General features: G+C 42.4%; 1 protein-coding gene across 2 annotated transcripts in view; it reads left to right on the top strand.

Moving 5' to 3' along the window:
• The window catches only part of nr6a1a (nuclear receptor subfamily 6, group A, member 1a), a 75,015-nt gene that overhangs the window by 21,767 nt on the left and 32,643 nt on the right, over positions 1-20,605 (top strand). Inside the window, exon 3 of one of the 2 annotated variants that reach the window (XM_061072253.1) lies at positions 20,277-20,300. The exons of the other annotated variant lie outside the window; for it this stretch is intronic. Coding sequence (XP_060928236.1) covers positions 20,277-20,300 — 24 coding nt within the window. The remainder of the gene's footprint in view (positions 1-20,276; positions 20,301-20,605) is intronic. 2 annotated transcript variants of the gene reach the window in all.

The following is a 20,605-nucleotide window of genomic DNA, read 5'->3' as shown; positions in this document are numbered from 1 at the left end:
ACAGTTGTGTCTGTTTTGGGATACCTCAGGGTACATTTAACGGTCGATGGTTTTGTTTAGAGTTAAAACTCACCGACAGCGTTGAATGTTCACTGTGGGCACCAGGAACTTGAATCTGGTTACTTGTGAAAATCAACATATGCAACATGAGTACATAACTTAAGTTTAAGTTTGTTGGACCCACACAAGTCTAAAATCACAGAAACACTCCATTTCAATATATTTAACATGTTTTTTGGGTAAGGCTGCTGTGATGGAATACCTGTCACTTACAGCAGTTACTGACTTTGCAATGCTAATCGTCACCAAGAAAACAGGCTAGATATAGCTGAATGCTGCCAGTATCAAAGTCCTCTGTGTGTGTGTGTGTGTGTGTGTGTGTTTTGTTTCTCTTGGCCTGTGTTGAGCAACTCCATGCCAAGACGTATTGCCACCCATGTCGACATGGAGGTTCAAATGACGTTGATGAGAAGAAGTGGAAGTGAACAAAGATGGTGAGACGGTGATGCGAAGGAGTGGCTTTCCTTAAATAGCCTTGCAGACGTGTTGAATGCCACGATCGCTGTCATCATCCTCACCTTCTGCAGAACTACTAACAAAACGCTCATCTGTCTCCACCGAGGCTGCGCTCCTCTCATCTTCAGCCGGCAGCAAGAAGAAGAACAAAAAGAAGGGGGAAAAAAATCTGAAATGGCAGGAATAAAAGGACAGAAGATGATGTCAGTCTGGCTCATGGAAAGAGGCGAATTGGTGCAAGTGTGATCAGAGAGTGCCGCTGTGCCCCTCAGCTTAAACTAGTGCACTGAAGTGTTCAGCTAGTTAGTGATTACTGTTCCCTTTACCCTGCGCTGAACCTCAGCTTCTGCTCTGGGAGTACGCCTTCCTGTGTTCCCCTCTTTGAGGTTGGAAAATCATGCAGTCATGTTTTATTAATGTGCTCTCTGTATGTCTGTCTGTCTGGTCTTTTCTGTCTTCCTTCTCCCCTGTCTTTCAGAAGAGAAGAGATAACACTGCATTTTCTTTGTTCTGCACAATTTTGGTATGTTATATAGGTTGGGGTTTTGATTTGAAGAAGCTGGAACCTGTTAGGGAAGGTAGTGGATATCAGTTGCAGCTCATCCTAGAGAGATTAGTTGCAGTTTTGTGGGATTCGTGTTGTGTCAAGACATAGAATCAGAGAACTGGATTTGTAGGATTCTCGTTGGTCTTAGAAAGAAGCCACTTCGTCTTGCTTTCTGCATAAGGCATGGTCACTTTGGGAAGAGAGGCACTGTTGACCCTCTCCTGCATTGACACAGTTTACAGGTTATTATTACCACTAATCAACAATAAATCAGTGTCGGTGTTCCCATCTAGTGATTACTTACCACCTGGACTCTAAAATAAAATTATTTTTTATCTCGAATCAAACTGCCGTGATGCCTCAGTGGATTATTTTCTTTTGTCGGAGTAATGTGTCCCACATTTTTTTATTTCTCTCTGTGTTTCTACTCAGATGGGATGGGAAGCAATCGTTTTTTCAGTTCCTTTGGCTCGGGCTTCAGTGGCTTCCCTCCTTGGCGCTAGGACTGTTTGGCTGCATGCCTGAGAAACACAGGCTTTTTTCATTCTCAAATATCCCTGCCTCTCCCTCTCCCTCCCCCTGCCTTTTTCATCCAACTTGACTTCCGCTCTCCCTGCACTTCGTAGAACTTTTGGGAAATGTGTGATAACACATGCTGACTTATTCATCAGTTTGAGGTGTGGCCACACTCTGCATAAGGGTCCTTGATAGTACCGCTGTTGGCATGGTCCCAAGAAACGTTTGCATAACTGAAAAACATGCAAAAGTGTAGTGTGTAAAAATAGCTGGATGAGCATGACAGCCTGACAAGGCCAGAGTGAAGAGTACACCAGTGTGACTGAACCAGTGTGAACCCGGCGTCGTCAGCACATTCCAGGGGTTGGACAATGAGAAGCACACAGTGTACTCTTCGTCGGATTGCCTGCATGGCTGGCTGGTTTTTAGCCAGGGCTCTGTTCTGCCTGAAACAAGGCCACTGCAAAAGAGATACACAATTCTGAAAAATTAAAAACTAAATTTCTTGAAACCTGTCTATTGTGTTAGTTATGTTGGGATAGCCTGGATTGGAGAACGCATTCAACTAGTTTATTGTGTGTAAAGGTGAACTTTAGGTCACTGATATGATTAAACATGACCGAAACGTTGATCCCTTTGTACAGAGTTATCAATGATGCTCTGACTTATCGATTGTCAGGGATTAAGCTCTGCAAAAGTTGTAGGACCTGAATGCTGCCTGAAATATGAAGAATAGGATCATGTGGGAATCTATTCTCAGACAAGAACCCTTGGGGAATGGAGCCTGCGCACCAGCAACAAGAACTCAGAGTTGCAAATCTGTTTCTCTCTGTAAGAGGGTTTTGACAACATGATTTGGCTTCTGGTAAAATCTAAAATAAAACCTTAGCCAGGAACTGAAAATGTTGAGTCAGAAACTGAGCTGCGATTCTCTGGATTGGAAGGTGAATGTATCCAACCATCTAAAAAAAAAAAGAAATACCTCCACACTCTGGACAGTTATCCTATCCACCGACCTTCTTTTTACAGTCACGGGCAAACATCGTTCACAGAATCCCATAGGCTGTGACAAGACAGGCACAGAGTGACAAAATGTGATTACGAAATACCCGAGGAGATTGTCCTGCCACTGAACATTCAAAACATGCTTTATATCTGTCCCATTCCTCTAACAATACAAATATTTTGCTCACATACCAGTACTCACATTAACCTGACACTCCTAGCATAGCTCAGATGCCTGTTCAAGAATACTCAGGCTGGGAGACTGCCAGCATATGCGCTCACACACTTTCCCCGTCTCATCATGTCTCCTGACAATTATTATTACACAATCAGCTGGTACTGCGAGACATTTCCTAATGGAAGTGCACAGGATGATTAAATCGCTAAAGTCACTTGTGATGTAAGTGATCCACTTTTTGGGCAAACTCAATCAAATTCAACATATATGGCTTAATTGCTATGCCAGTCATAAAATAGGCTTTAAGTCAGATTGGACATTTTAATATCTGCTCGAATTAAGACGTTTGTGATGAGATTTAGCATGCCACTGGGTCGTGCAGTATCGTATTTAGCTGTGCTACTGCTGTCTTTGCTGCCACATAATTAAAGAGTGTGGACTGTGATGTACCAGAATTGATATAAAGTCATCAGAAGGCTAAAATCAGTAAATAAAGTAGGGTTAAATTAGGGACCCGCATGGCCCTAAGAGTAGCAGTATTATTACAGACTGTATAATGTAAATGTATTGCTTACATATTTACAATTGACTAGAGTTACTCTTGCTATAAATAAAACTATTTTGATTCTCATGTAGAATGAGGATTTTGTATTATTGTATCATTCATATTATAATTTAATTCAGTAAAAGTTAAGTGTAAGTTAATGACATTTCTGTCTCACCACGGATGCAAAATAATAAAAAAAAATCTATGACAAAGACTTTGGAGAACTTTTGGTAATACAGGCTGATGTCGGTGTCGGACGCGCTGTGAAGCAAGGGATAATCTACTCAAGGGAATTGACATGTTCTGTCCTGCATGCCCCCTGCCTGCTGCGCCTCCCCTCACCTGAACACATTTTAGATTGTTGTGTTGCTGTAAACGCATCTGGCTGGAGAATCTCCTGCTGAGTTGCTCGTATGTGAAACTCTGAAGAAAGTCCAGACCCCATTTTTTGAACATTATCCAGATTTTGGATGTCTGAAAACAATCAGTCAGGTATAGACCTTTCAATATGGATTCTCATTGTGAAATATATTCTATTTCACTTATAATACAATCAATATATCTAGTCTCTAGCTGCTGAGCATGCTAAAAGGAAAGAAGTTTGATGCTGAATGCTTTCTGAACATTAATTCTAGTGTATTTCTTTGGTGCTTGTTGTGCATGATTTTTTACTATTACAAAAGCCCTACTGGCTGTACCTGTGTACAGGCAGCTGTGTCCAGGCTGGCCTTGCTCCAACATAAGGACTCCTTCAGACGGAATGCCAAGCCTTTTCAGAAACACCCTGCCTCCACGTGCCATGGATCATCCTGCCAAGGCTCCAGAGGTTCCATTTGCAGTCTTAACTGTGGTTGAGCCAGCACCAAGCAATACTGCCAGCTCCTCTCCCAGCATTAGGATATGACTCTCACTTGATAGTGACCTATTGTTTTCTCTAACATACAACCCTTATGACTTACCTTTTCCTTCCGTTTTCTCCTCAGATCCTCCTTGTAGCACCCTTTCAGTGCTGATGGACGTGCCTGTCTTTCTGCCCTGTTTTCTCTCTCTCTGTTGTGCTCCTTCGAACCTGCGTTGATGCAGTTGATCACATCATGTCAGTCTGGCTCTATTTGACTGATCCACTACTGCAGCATGCCTAAGAGAACTGAACTGTAAGGCACACTCCTCCCTCTTCCCTGAAGCTTTGTGGGCTCATTTCAGTCATGAACACTGAGACTGATGAATATGTATCCTGGGCTCTTTTCGCAGCAGTTTTGAGGATCTCTAACAAAGCGGGATGAGAGAGCCCTTTGTGGCTGTCTTCTGGATTTAACCGTGACATTTCTCTGGAGCCTGCTGCCACTTTTTATCTACCACAGACTTTATCCCTAGGTCAGACTTGCAGCCCTATTTGAGCGCTGGCATTGTCAAAGCTCACACGCAGAATCCTTGCTCTGACTATCATATTTCAATATTCGGAAACTCAGTCGGTTTGAATCTCTGGGCCTTGGTTGAGTCATTAAAGCACAGCAGAAATATTTTTGAAAAACAAAAATAATCTATCCTCAAGGAAACTCAAACAAAATGTCTTACAATGCTCACTTGAAGCACACAATACACATTTAAATCTGTCATGTCAACGTGGTGCTGTGGTGGGAAGTGGATCAGCATTTCCCTCGCCGGCCCGGTGCTTAAACTCACTGTACCCCGGACTGCAGTAATAAATGGCATGGAGCAGGGGACTGGGCTGTCAAATTGATCATCATCATCATCATCATCATCATTTTAAAACCCTCTGTCTCCTACACCCTGCACCCAACTCACAAACCAGGCCTCAAACTGAGAGATTTAGAAAAGGCACAGAGCAGGAAAGCAGGGAAAATCACAGACGGCAATTCAGATTTCACATTTCCGTTATCAGTGGGTAGCAGCAGGGTGAGCCAGCATGGGAATGACCTGGATACTGATCACCCTTTCCCCAGACGCTGGCTGTGCCACCTTACGGCCAGACAGTGGTGTAGTCGATCTAAATGGTGGTGATTATGTTTTTAGCAAAGGTATCTGTGCAGGAATATAAGTTATAGGAGCTTGTTCAAGGGAAGCGAAGCACCTCATTTAGTTTAAAATATTTAGGTGCACCCTGAAAAATACACCTTCAGCCACACACAGAGGACATAGATATATGTGGTGCAAATAATGGTCAAATTACTAAATCTTGAATAGCTTCTCTTCTATTGGGTATAGTAATAGTTAAAAGCAGAGGCCCTAGCCCTTTGCATTGTTAGCACCTTGCCACATGTAGACTTAACAAGTTCATTAATCTTATTTCCATATTTTGTTGATGGTTACATATTACTCCCACATTTTTTTTTTTTTGCATGACAAACATTACAGAGCACCCGGCCTAATCACAGTAGGGAAGCGTGCCGCTGCATCGCACCAGCAGGGACATTGTGTTCTTAATGTGCTGTACAATGCTTTGTGCTCTGTTGACCTGATCAGCTCCGCCTAAGCCAAAGTTAAGCTCATCTTTATGTCCTGGTGTATCTCTAAAAGACTGGCGACCAGTGCTCAAATATAATGTATATTTTAGAGATGCATAAATGCACGATTCTCAGTGATGGACGAACACTGCGGTAAAAGTCTAGAATGTAGAAGTCATCATTGCGGTGTTTTGGATTGGCTGATCCTCTGCATAACTGTCTGACGACTGTGCAGCAGAGTTGTTGAGGCCAGTGCTTTGGAGAGTTGCTCAGAGACTTAACCCCTCTTCCCCCCACCTTCCTCTTCTCTAGCAGAGGAAAATCTCTGCTGAATTCATGTCTCTTTTCAGATTTCTAAGAGGCGTTAAACCTTTCTGGATTAAAGAAGGTAATCTGACAGGCAGAAGATTGTATTAGCCAGAGTGTTGGCAGAGCTTTTAATTTCTCCTCTCTTTTCATTTCCCCCTCTCAGCCTCCCTCTCCTGCTGACCTGCTAGATGGTATTATTGTGTTTTTCTTTTGAAATACAGCAAAAACATCCACATCTTCTCCACTATTCACTCCCTTCTCTCTTTCTCACGTGCTATGTATCCCACTCTTTCCATATCTCTCCTCTTCCACTCTCTCCCAACTCTCTCACTGGCTCAGCTGTGACAGCATACTTGTGTGAACCCATGATTTATCATTTGCTAATCCGTGCTGATTATGGAGCTTTCCACATGGCCCTTATCTGTTGCTGAGCCTGCTTTTCACTCCATAGCTGCCAATTATCTTTCAGGCAGCCTGCAAACAGACCTGTCTCTGTCAGCCAGCTGCCGAACTAAAGTATACATGCAGGCGCAGCAATGATAGGCTGCCTGGGCCATGTATTTTTGGTTCAAGTACTTGTTGAAATGTCAGATGAGAGATGAAATTCAGAATTGCGTTTTGAAAAAGTTCTACTCATTCACCAAAGGCTCCTATTCAGAATCCTGTGCAGAGGGCAGGGACATGTGGAATGTTTCTACAGAGGAAGGGTGGAAAAAAATTAAATACAATCTGTCCATGGTAGACACATAACTTGACACACTGGATCCAGTCATGGCATTACTTTACTCACTAAAAATTATGCTGACAAATTTTAAAGCTTTTAATCTGAAAATTTGTCCTGGACACTCTCCTGAAGGCAGAGAGCTGATACTAATGTATAGTTACACACTGCTTAAAGACATTAAGCACAGAGGATGCTCTTTAACAGGCTTTTACTTATTTGACCTGACATCCTGAAGCTTGAATATTAGTATATTAGCATCACGGTCAACATTCGGCTAGCCTGCCAAATCTACCCCCCACATAGTTAGGACAGAGAGCTGTGATGGCGATGCCTCACAGTGACTCATCCAACACTTCCCGTAGCCAGGCAGCAGGACGGTCAAGGTTGGCCTATGACAGCATGAGGTTAGGGGGAGCCAGGCCTGGCCTGCGGGGAGGGTATGCAGATCACTGCCTGCTCAGCTGATGTGGCGTCCAATTGTCAGCATAATGGGAAGTGACGTGCACATCAGAGCAATGTGGGTCAGAGCGCCAGACGACCAGCCCGCGGCCTGTATCTGCTCCGCCTGTCTAATCTGCAGAAGTCTAACCAGATGAGACTCTCTAATCGACCCTGATATTCAGTGAACACACATTATCATCTTCACTCACGCTCAGGAACGCAAACACACACATGGAATGGAGGGAGTTCTCCATCTTAAAAAAAAAGAGATTCAAACGTAGTGGGTGTAAGGGGAAAGAGTGCAGTTCTCTTGTAAAACATTGAATCAGGATTTAATTGTGAAGGCGTACAGCGAACAATCATGTAAATAAGGGACCAGGAAAGTTCCCTCCTCCGTCGGTTTGAGTCAAACGTGGCTGAAGGTCCTATGAAATATCGGGCTGGGCAAACTGCTGTGCTTATTCCTTTTTTTGTTTGGAAAGCAACAGAAAACCCTGATTGTACACTTCCATTTATCTCCTCATCTCTGCTCCTCTTCCTTTGATGCATCAACAAGTATATTTATAATATTTTTCCACACCCTCATGGGTTTTGAAATATTTATGCCGAAAGCTAAATATAAATGGTGTGGTCTGTGGTTTCCCCGCAGTGCAACATGGACTGAGCTGTGCTTTTTTCAACGGGTGAAATGGGTCGGATAGAAGTCGTCCTTAATCGGATTCCCATGACATGGTCAGGGGCAGGCGTTTGGAGGGAGGAAGGGGAAGGAAAGGTTGTTGAGGTTGCAGTAAGTAGCAGGGTTGGAGGGAAAAAGTTTTGCAAGTGTTTGCTTAGCACCTGTGTACGGACTTAACAACTCCATCGTAGCCAGAGGGAAGTGACACATGGGGGCCTTGAAGTGTTTTGACATTTTCTGCTCAAACAGGTTTTTTTTACGGCAGGGGGAAGAGGCCCGGAGGAGTTCAGCCTGTGCGAATCTGCCTCCGTCTCATCAAAGGCAGTAATTTCCTGTTCATTTCAGGCCCCCATCCCCCAACCTAGAACTCTTGTCTGCTAATCCCACCCCTCCAAACTGCCCCCACTCTCCTCTCCTCCCTCCAAACCCCACCCCGGGCCCCCCTGCTGGTGTCCTGCCTGCCTGTGCTTCAGCTTGCTACACTCCAGGGCTTGGGACTGGGAGGCTATATGCTTTGTGTCAGCAGGCTTGCGGCTGAGCGCTAACAAATCCTCATTGTCCCACGCGGGAGTGGTGACAGAGGGGGAGGGGGCATCGCTGTCTGGTTTCTATTCAAATCCAGGTACACACACAGGCCTGCGAGGGAGCATGGGGAGCAAAGGGACTTCTAGCGCTCCAAGCCTCGGACCAACGTCCACCCAGACCTTTAGAACAGGGTCTCAGCAACTGATCAGACACTAGCTGATGAGCAAGTGATACTGGACTTGTTTCCTGAATGCTGCAAAAATCCAAGTGTTATCATTTTGTCAACAATGGACTTTGACTACCTGTAATCAATTGGCAAAGTTTATACAGTTTTTGTAAGAACAGAGTGTATTTTTCCCTCTCATTTGGAATCAAAATGCTGCAGTAGCAGCTGTATGGAGGCTGAAGTGCATATTGGAGCGGCCTGTGTTACAGTGACAGTCTCATGGAAGGACTCTGATGACTGGGGTTATGTAGTGTATGACTCTAGTTGCCATTCATTTCTGGTGATGAGGGCTGAGATGTGTATCTAGGTAACAAGACTCTACATGTACAGGCATTTCAGAGAATCACTGCTAGTCTGCTTTTAGTCTAAGAGAGCCTCAGACATGAGCTACATGTACACACAGTTTTTTTAAATTTAATTATTGGAGACCACAGTTTTAAAAAATCTGAATTGGTAACAAAGTGTAGACTGAAGCTGACATGTGAGATTCGAAGAGGAGCCCTTTCTTGCAATCGCCAGCACTCACACAACAGTCCAGACTTACTGTATTTATGTGTGTGTTGTGTTGTGTTGTTTGTTTCTCCTGTTAAGCCTTTATGCTGTCTGTGAATGTGTTTTTTGAAAAGGGGACTACTACAACAGCAGCAGCCATCTGTGATAAGGGGCAGTGTTTTTCTCGGTTGGTTCTACTCCCGCACGCACTCAGCTTTTTGTGGTGGATTAAGAGCTTTGGACAAGAGCAGAGCAGGGCAAAAAATACAGGGACAGCCAGCATTTCCTGTCAATAAATACATTCCAAACCCAACGACCCCCACGCAAGCCGGCGGGGAAAAACCAACAGAAAAGGGAATCGAAAAAAACAACCTCAAAATTACAGTCTGTCCCACTCTTCCTCTTTTTTCGCTGTCTATATTTCACTGCCTCCTATATCTGTACTCGATCTGGTGTATTTTCTCTCCTTAATACATTTTGTTAACTCTAGAAAGTTATTTATATCAGCCTTTTTGATTTTTGATTGAAACAACCGCCTTTTAAATTAAACCTTATCTGCAAACTGAAAAATTGTGACAAGTGGTGCAAGGGAAATTATTTTTAGCTCATTCAACTGTGCCTTAACTCCCTGATTTTGGCAAAACAAAGCATAGAGAGCTTCTCAAAGAAGGTGAGGTGCGAGGTGAGCACTTTGAGAGGTGGTCACGAAGTGAAGCATGGTCACCCCTAACCCCGACCGCAACTCTAACCCTCACCCTAACGCTAAAGGCGGGCTGCCCCCTCCCCTCGTGGTGCGGAGCAGCAGCTGGCTGACCTGTCCCTCCACTGCTGCCTCTAATGGCTGACCTGCCCTGTCTGGACGGCCCTGCTCGCTTTTGTCTACTGTCTGGCTCAGTTCCTCCCAGTTAAACATCGCTACCGGCTACCGCAGTCTGCATTTCCACAGAGCAAGCTTTAGAAAGAAAACACAGACACTTTCCACACTTGGCACACTTTGTCCAGTACGCACAATCTCTCTGTCTCTCTTGCACATACATCCTTTTTAAAACTCTCCCACTCACAGAGCCTCTGTCTGGTTTCACACACATATACACACACACACGCACACACACACACATTATAGACAAACTGCACCAAGCACAAACACTCACACATAACGTGAAATAATTTAAACTGTACTATCTGTGTACCTGCTATAACAGAAAAAAAGCCTTTCTTACAATTTAACATTTATGACAAAAAAGTTTTTCAATAAAATCACGAATGGATTTTTAGTTTGTTTGAACGAGTCATGCAGTGGTGTTAAACAAAATTCGAACAAATGGAAAAGTGCTAAATGCAAGTGAAGTTTTAATCAGTGAAGACTCAAGGAAGGACGAGCAGTTCAAATACTTACCTACGGTGTGGCCAAAACTTCGGCAGTGTGAATCTGTGGCAACTACGGTGGTAAAAAAAAAAGAACAAGCAAAAGCTTCCAAATGCAGGGATAAACCTCATGCAGACAGGCTGAAAAGTTGCTGTTGAAATGGATTCAGCCGGTCCCTCTCCCTGTGTCACTCCCAGATCAACACACACTTCCAGATACACACTCCTGACACACAGTCTCTCAGTCTGATCTCCCTGCCTCTAGTGGGAACCCAGCCAGTAGTTTGCAAATACAAGTGCCTTACAAATCTCTCTCTTTCTCTTTCTCTTTCTCTCCCTTACCCTTCCTCCCTCCTCCTCTCTCTCTTTCCATGGTTCTACGTAGATAAACAAGCACATGCATTCCCCCACACACATGCACACACGCACACACACACACAGAGAGCTTGGCTACGACACAAGTTATTGAACTGCTCCACATTTTCTTCCATGCACTATATATGAGGCAGTTGATGGACAGCAACACACAGTCATGTGCAGAGCAAGGGATGCTTTGATTGGCTGATGGTCCGGGAGAAGGGGGGTAGGGGGTGCTGTGATTGGTCTGAGCTCAGACCATTGAAAGTAGAAGGCTTCTCTATTGAATGGCTGCGGTTCTGGGTGGAGTTTGGGTGACATTGCTCAGAAGAAAACAACATCCTGAGAGTTAAATCCCTTCACTGGATTTTTTCCATTGCTGTGGCCGGACAGTTATGGAGTAATTGTGTCACTCTTGTGAAATAGAAACATTAGCGTGAACACAATTAAATAAATAGCAACAAAAACAATAAATGGCCACATTTGCTGAATCAAATTGCTTCAGTATTTAAATTTTAATACATATCAGAATTATTTGTAAATTTTCTCAACTCACTGCTGACTTAAGCTGCTTTCAGGCATGCTCTCGACGCCGCAGATCCTCTGTATTTTCTCCAGAGGCGGTGCATGTGTGCACATAAATGTCCAAATGAGACACTCAGTTTCTACTGACTTTATCCACCTGACTTCCATGGAAATCCAGGAGAAGTCGATGTGTGAGTGGGGGGTTATGACACTTCAAACAGGCGACATATGCAAAATTGAAAAAAATAATATCTCCCGGTGAAAAAACTGCATCATACACGTAGAAGACACAGACAAAGATGTCAAGTAGGTTTGTGGTGCAGCAGCAACTTATTGGGCTGCTGCAAACAAAATCATGTGATCTACGCAGCAGAGTTAATGCATCACTTCCTGCCTCTCACCTGAATAAAGAGGAGGATTTGTTGCTGTTGTGAACGCATCTGTGCAGAAAACCTCCCGCTGTCTTGTGCATGTGTGAAAGGCAAACTACGGGTAAACTCTGGCCAATTCTCCGGATTTTACCTGGAGGTCATGTCTGAAAACGGCTTAAGTGTTAGCACGACCCTATCAAAGGGGGGGTCAAAAGTATGTTGTGCTGCCTTAAATGTATAAAATAAAATGTTATGTTCGTCTAGTAAGACACATTTTTACTAACATTTGTGAGAGATGATGGCGTAGCTCTGCCTGGAGCTCTGCCAAGTGCTTTCATTCACACCTGATTAGATCTCTCTGACCTGGATAACACGCAGCGCTCCACGCTTGGCAACAAGCTGCCACACAGGCCTTTTTTTGGCCTTAACAGAACACTGCTGCACCCCCCATTTGCCCTCCAGATGGAATTAGATGATATTAAAGCAGATGCCTCGGTGGATGTCAGGACAGCAGAGTCAATTGGCATCTAACAAACTTGCATGTTGTTCACTCACCTGAATGACATCCTCATGTCATTTGTGATGAAATGAATCATAATAAATCGTTAAAGTCATACTCAAGCTGACTTTGTACAGTTTCTTGTGCTTGTCATTGGTATGTGCTGTTGGAATGTTTGTTATATGTCTGTCTATTTATTCTGTATTTTGAAGATGTGAGGGGCTGCCTTTTATATCGTCCCCCAATGGCTTGTAGAACTACTCATATATTTATAAAAGCTTTTATGGCATCTGTATTGTGTATGCCAATGGTGCCTTCACTCAAATATTTAATCATAATATTAAATGATAATGATTGCAATTCTGGTAAGAAATCTTTAAAGAGGATGTCAATGTTTCACTGTGTCAGACATAAAGGCTATTTTATTGATCTTAGGTTTTCCTGTATGGAGATGTTGTAGGTTAAAGCAGACCTGTTATGCTTTTTGTTATTTTCTGTGATAAAGTACCAATGTCAAATGCCAGACACTTTTATGGAATACAAGTTATAGTGCTGGAGTTGTCTGGTGAAAGCCAGAATTTCACAGCTATTTATATTTGTACATTTTTTTGTGGATGTGGCTCAGATAACATCTCCTCCCTTAACACCTGACACTATGTCTTCCCATAAGCATGTTTTTCTGTATCGAACATGGCATCTTGGTTAGGGATCAGTTAATTATCCTAGCGGGCCCTTCTCTGAAACTCTTTGTTGTGCTAATGTGCTCTCTGTGATAGCATCTCCATCCATAACCTTATTCATGTGTGCAGATAACCTGGAGGGGGTGGAGTGGTGTATGTAGGGCACTGGGAGTTGGGTAGTGGGGGCGTCGGAGGTGGTGATTTTGCAGTATGTCCTGCAGCTGTGCCTACGACGACAAGCCTGTCCTCAGACTGCCCTCAACCAGACCAAACACAACACACTGACATCTTTACCTGCAGGGCTTCCTGCCTCCCTTCCCATTGGCAGTTCCACTTGCCTTCTGATTTTGGCCAAGATGTGGTCCCCTTTTTGGATTTCAGCATTGCAAACTGTAGTTGAAGTAGTGGCGCATCCCTGTTATAGTTTGGTAGGTTGGCTGCTCACCGATGTGCACTGGCCTGACTGAATGCACTGAACCAGGTTTTTGTGCCCATAGCTGTTCTGAGGGAGTCATGCTTGATCTTTCTGGGCCATGTGTAAACTAGGTCACTGTGCTGTGCTGTCAGAAGTGTCTCTCTCTGTGTGTGTGTGTGTGTGTGTGTGTGTGTGTGTGTGTGTGTGTGTGTGTGTGTGTGTGTGTGTGTGTGTGTGTGTGTGTGTGTGTGTGTGGGTGTGGGTGTGTGAGAGACAAAACTGTAAAATAGGGCTTTTACATAAGGATGGGATGGGTTCCACAGATATGCAGTGTTGCTGTTGCAGAGATTCTCTCAAACTGCAGTACAACCAGACCCCCCCCCCCACCCCCCCACCTCAGCAATGCCACACTGGGAGAGAGCTAGTTACCGGGAGAGATAGAGAGAGAGAGAGAGAAATGAAATTCTCATCCTTGATTCAGATCCTTAAGAACGCTTGGGAAGGCAGGATCTTATTATCACAGCAAATTTGCAATGTGCAGAGTGGAGGAGATTAGATGCGTCTCGCCTTTGAAGTGTATTTTCCAACCATTGTGTGATGGCAAATTCCATCAAGTGTTGGAGCGAGCCATGATAAGAGGCACGGGTTATGAATGCTGCGGCATTAAAAGCCGTCATTTTGAGCAATAAGATGAAACACTCACAAACTCCTGCTAAATGAAAAATATTTCCCCTAATTTCAGAACTGTCATTCACAACTGTGTTGTGGAAAAGCCATAGCTATTAAAATAATAAGGTGCATTGGATGGCTTGGGTAAAGATATCGAAATATGTCGAATATGGAATATTTTTTATGTTAATGACAGTCTGTTGGCCTTTAAAGGGGAACTCCCTCTAATTGTTCTGGCTTTAATCAGAATATTTTTCCAATTAGCATCATTTAATTTATATCTGGATTAAATGATGCTGCTTCTGGTTTATAGAAATAATAATATCATCAGGTTTAGTCCATGCGATGCAAAGTGTTGGTTTCTCATGGAAGAGGAAGTCGCATTGATATAGCAGGATTTCTTTTTGAAAATTGAGTTGGAACATAAAACATAAGAAGGGCTCAGAGATCCGGGGCAGACTTGGAGATGCTGCTGACTTTGATCAGGCCCTCTTGTTGTGTCCTCCTCAGCTATTTGACCTTCACTTTGAGTGCAGTGGCTTCTCAGGGGTTTGGTGTCAGGACGAGGCCAACGGGTAAATTTGAGGGTGAGCATGAACGTCACTAAAGTGGCCCCAGCACTCCCAGTCTCCCCCTTTCATGGTTCCTTAGAAGCTGGAGAACTGCAGGGTGAGAGCACAGCCCAGGGGACTCACCCAAGGACTGACATCCCCGGCCTGGGGCCTCAGCTCCTGTTGCAGTTTTAGACCAAACGTAAACAGTGTTGCCGGAGGTGTCTCAACATGCTGGGACACATACTGCCTCTACAGCTGGTCCACTCTGTCTTATTCCTCTTTGACATCAAAGAACATACTGCGGCAGTCTCAATGTTCAGCGCCAAGAGTGCTGAATAAGTAATTTTCTTTATAATCCAGATTGTAATTTCCCTTTTGTCTTAGGTTCTATGCTTACTGCAGTGAAGCTTTAGCTTTGTTTTACATCTATTAGCTTAAGCCTGTGGGTTAGGTTATCAGTTTACTGTGAACATTTTAGAAAAAAAGCTACAAAGACGATTCTACATACTATTCTATCACTACTGTTACCAACTGATAACACAGTCCTGTATGGTGTATCGTGTTGGCATCTGATAATGGTGGTGGACGACCATCAAGTTGACAGCTGATGGTGGATCCTGATGGTGGCAGTGGATAATGACTGTGGACTATGGTGGCATCCGAACGTGCTGGCTGCTAACCGTGGACTATGATTACAACAAGACTGCTTGAAATACAATATGTCTCCTCAGGTACTCATTCATTACTGAGAATAATCCATCAATTAATTTACCTTCCATTATCCTACAGATTAGTGTTCAATCAATGCTGCAAATACCCTTATTTTCATCAGATGTTCCCTGTTACACTTGACATCTATTGCACTTCCTGGGAGAAGGATCCTCACATGTTGCTCTCTCTGAGGTTTCTACTTTCTTTTTACCCTGTTGCAAGGTTTTTTAATAGTTTTTGCTTACTCTTGTTAAAGCCCTATGAGACAAATTGTGATTTGTGAATATATGGGCTACACAAATTTGATTTATGATTCATTGAAAAAGCTGCTGTCAGACAGGCACTGAACTTCAGAGATCCTCCAAACATTCTCAGGAGATGCTGCATGTGTGAACGACAAAGTTCGAGTGAGAGCCCCTGGACTTTCTACTGAATTTCTCTGGCTAACCGCCTAAAGTCCGCAGAAAAATGTGAGGAGCTGATGTGAGAACACAGCAGGAGATCCACAACAGGATTCACCTGTTTTGTACAGGTCTTTTGGGTGGATAAAAATGACAATTACCTTCGAAAAAAATGCTTTGACAGACGTGTCAATACTTAGAAACAAGTCTGACTGAATGATTTTTTGTTATGTGTTTTTCATACTAAATTAGCTTCAGTATTTTTTTCTTTGTGGTAGCTTTACTTCACTTTAGAACTTTACTGAAAATGTAGTCTGTGTTCATTAATGTAATGGTTATCCAATGACTTTTTTCCAATTATAACAACTTGGTTGTTGTGGTGCTCTTACAACCCTAAGCCTTATATCATGTCCATCTCCTGTAAGCTTCTCTGCCTGCCCAATAATTTTCCAAAAATGACAGTTGCATGTGTCTTTGCAAAATGCAAATAATTGCTATATATGTGCTGAATATGCAGGCAAAACAGTTAATGTTTCCACACGGACAAGTAGCCATTAGAAGCCATCAATACAATAGCAGATATATAATGACATTGCTGAAAAACTTAATTGTCAAATGCGCTAATGTTTATCAATATAATACCAATACAAAAAACATCATGCATATATACTATAAATATAACATCATTACTTACTATTCGTGATGTTGTTCACAATCCAGGTTCATGATTACCAGACATATTTTGGTGTAGATCTACTTGTTAGTGGATTTAAAACAGTTGTTATTAAACAGTCTACACGCAATAATCCAGAATTTTACATTTGCTAATGCATTAACAATCAAAAACTGAAATCTCTCACTTATAAAATTGTTCAAAGCCTTAATTCACTATTTTGTAGAAGCTCCTTTTGCACAAGTTACAGTTTCCATTCTTCTTTACACACCTAGGTTTGTGCAGTTTATCGCAGTCTTCCAGGCAGATCCTGTCAAACTCCATCGGACTGGATGAGAAGTAACTGTGAGCTTCAGGTCTCTGCACAAATGGTTTAACTCTGGACTTTGTCTGGGACACTTATGGACAGTCCTGAAGACAATCCAGTGTTGTCCAGGTTTACTTCAAGGAACTCTGTATCTGGCTGCATCATAGACTGTATATAAAGATGGACGACATGACAGCTCCCCAAAAGTGAACCAGAAAGAATCTTGATCACAACACCTCCATGTTAGTGGATGGGACATGGACCAACATAAATGTCAAAATGTACATCACATAGATTTTTCCCAAATGATGGTTTCATAGTTTTAAGTAGTTCTCACCACACTGTTCAGGTGCTATTCTGTTAAGTTTAGATTTAATTCGGGGTTTTTTTTGCTATAAAAGCTGAGTGAGATGAGATTTATCATTGGATTGTGCGTGTGTATCAGTAGGACTTTGATACCGCTGCTCCACCGACTAGATGCTAATGTGCAGGTTCTGGCTACAAATGTGAAAAATGGCAGCGTTCATATCCGAGACTTTTTGGCTTTATTTTTGGGTAGTGGGAGGAATTTAGGACGTGTTGTCCATCTTTATACCCAGTTCATGAAGTTTATTCATCGTTTTCTCAGTTCTGACACCTGTCCCTGCTGCTGCTACTATTGAATCGGTTTTGTGGAAAACCTTCCCACAGAGCTTGGTTGAGTATTTTTAGACTACGGTGTCTAAATGGAAATCTGAGAAACAACATATTTTGCTTTTAAACTCCCAACATTTCCCTTCCCCCTTTCCCCATTTCTCTTACCCTTTTACTTCATCTGCCGTACTGGCTTGTCCAACCTGTTCAAGGATAGCTTACAGTTGATCTCAGAGGAAAATGTAGAAATTATGCTTATAGTATTTCCTCAGTCCGGCGTAAATACAGTGGTTACACCATTAAAAGCTTCATGAATTGTGTTATATTTGACGCCTTAATGTCTCCAGGCTGACAGCTGGTTCCTCTCAGGTGTTTTCATCTCCATATGGAAGCATCGCTCCATCCTTCTGTTTCCTTGTTGAAATAGAACTATAGTAGCGCTGTACACACATTCGCAATGGCCCCCGACAGAATAATTAATTTGATGCCTTGATAAGCGATAATGGACCCAGTAAGGTATAATTCATATGCCCCAGATTTCTTTAGAGAGTCTATGGCTTCAACAAAGTGTCCCACTACCTCCCTGAGTACCACTCTCTTTCAAGACTCTCTCATCTTGGTTGAAGAGGGTGCCATTTATTATTTAAATCCCTCCATAATTCATACATTGCCAACCAATACATCCTCTAACGTTCATTCCTCATCTAGTGCAAATTAACATGAACCCCGTATCTTTAGTCAAACAGAACAGAGAGTAAGCAAACAGAAAGAGATAGCTCAGTCCAACGGAGACGGTTCGGTGCATTTTCTATGCTGCTCCCTGTGATGTGATGTTGTGTGACATATTGAGTCTAATTTGTAGCCTAAAGAACCAAACAGCTGTGGCCTATTTTGTTTAGCTGTTGTTCTGGTGATGTCACTATTTCTGCCTCGTAAGACTGCCTCGCTCTCGGCGCTCGGTGTGAGGATGTCAGGAGCATTTCAACAAAGCTGCTGATGAGGAGAACAGGGGCTGTGTGGACTTATGATTAATCTAATAAGTCATCTGAGGCTGTTATGTGCAGTTTTTTACGACATCTATTAACCAGTGTTAAGAATTCACACATGTACTGTTGGTATATCTGATGTGACTCTGTTTTATATATAATGAATTAATTCAAAGCTGCTGTTTTGGGGGTTTGGTTAGCACAACATTGTGTTATACAATAACTACTATTTACCTTATATTGTCTCATATTTGTTTCACTAGGAGATATTCTAACCACAATTACTACCATTTTACATTACATATGAAAAGTGTCAATATCTTTTGTGGATTATCCAAAATAATAGCAACTTTGTTTCTGGAGAAAGATGCTGCTGATACATTTTTAGATGTTAGGTTTCAGTGCCTGAAATGTAATTCAGTTCACCAACATTTTATTTGTTTAGAGACAGATGTCTCAGAGACTGGTACACTGAAAACCTGAACATGTAGAACCCAGACAATTGGATGTAAAAGATGTTTCCAGTTCAATGAAGGTGCAATATGCACCTCCATGTAACGTCTACACGTTACATGGAGGAGCTGTTTGTGTGACACAAATGTCCAAATCAGTTCTCCTGGACATTAACAGACTAAACCTAACTAGCTCCCTATTAAAATCTATGTAAAGTCGGACTGAGCCCATGGGAAAAGAGCAGATCATGGACCAGAGATTTCACTGTGAACGAGTGGGTGTATTGATTATGTTTCTATCCTGCTCCTTGCGCACCCCGACACAGCCCATTGCCTAAACCACGGTTATTTTAGTAGGTGAGAACATGTCTGAGATGAGTCATCTCAAATTGTGTGCTCTATGTGTGAAAGGGCAACTTTAGATGTCTAGACAAAGGGACTTTGGTCATGGTTCTAGAAATATAGTCGTTTTGGTTATGGTCTGAAGTCATTGTAAACGTTGTGGAGCCAATTCAGTACAAGTGAAGATTGTTCTGCAACATCAGATACACACTGCCTTTGAACACTTCACTGAGTTATTATTTTTTTATACTAGTGCTATTCTAATCATGCCTGTTGGGGCTGTTTGCTTCGCCTGTGTTAATACTTTGGAGTTACTTCAATATTATGCCTTGTGACTAGTGAGTCCTCCTCAAACAGTTATAAATATACTGTCAGTTTTTTATTATTTGCGAGCTGGACATTGTTTGCAGAGCGTTCACAAGTTTTCAAAATAAAAGCTGTAATTCAGCTTGATAAAAAGCATTGTTGTAACAAAATTAACGACATGCTTTTATCTTTGAAGACAAATTCCCAAACAAGAAGGGATTCTGTGAATGTGGTTAACATAACGGAGATCAGCAACCCCGCTACACCACTGAATCTCATTGTCAGTCCGTTATGGTGAAATAAAAATGATCAGATTATCGAAATGATCTGGTGGTGATTTAGACCCTCAGTTTGACCCAGTTAAAGTGATCACATTATATTTGAACTATTTTGCCATATTTTATTGACTTAACACTAAGAGTAGTGACATAGACATTTATTTCAAACATTTTTATTAAAAAGTAAGGGCTGTGTGATACATACATATATCGTATGTCACTAATCAAATCTTGACACAATAGTGACACAATAAAATATACAAGAACTGAAGTATTTTCTGCACATGCTCCTTTTCCATAAAAGGCAGCTAGTTGTATCAGAATTTTATCAATTCATTCTAGAGCATTGTTTTTCTGGAATCACCTTGGCCGTGATTTGTCTGCACCATGTAGCACTGCACTGGGTTCACTATATACGTAGCTGTTCCTTCCTAGCGTGCAGGGCTCAGCATGTCAGGCCAACTGTCCCGATGTAGCACATAGACTACCAGTGAATAAGGCTCAAACCTGTGTCCTCAAATCAGCCAACATTCCACCACGATTGATCATGTATATTGATAAGGGTTTTGTTCTCTGTTTTCACAGATGCAATCAATGAAAGTAATCTAGGTAAGTGGAATACTCTGATATTATGTACCCCTGCTTCTACATCGATAATATTTGCTGTTACTGGCACCTTGTCAGATTACTGTTCCTTACCTAGCTATTTTTTCTCATGTTAATGAAATTGCTCTTATTTTTCATTCAGTTACATTTCCAGTATATAGGCTTACCCTTTGTAGGCACCCTGAATAGTTTTTGTTGTTAGGTAGTTCTGTTCCACCCTTTGGCACTACTCTCTTGCCTTAGCTCCGTTGGTCTTCTTGACACTTTGTGACATTAAGGTTCAGACAGCGGATTCAGCCCCTGCTCCA

This window comes from Limanda limanda, chromosome 5 (genome assembly GCF_963576545.1).
Source record: "Limanda limanda chromosome 5, fLimLim1.1, whole genome shotgun sequence".
NCBI classification, from domain to species: Eukaryota; Metazoa; Chordata; class Actinopteri; order Pleuronectiformes; family Pleuronectidae; genus Limanda; species Limanda limanda.
The sequence above is the reverse complement of the archived record's forward strand: the minus strand, read 5'-3'. Positions and strand labels throughout refer to the sequence as shown.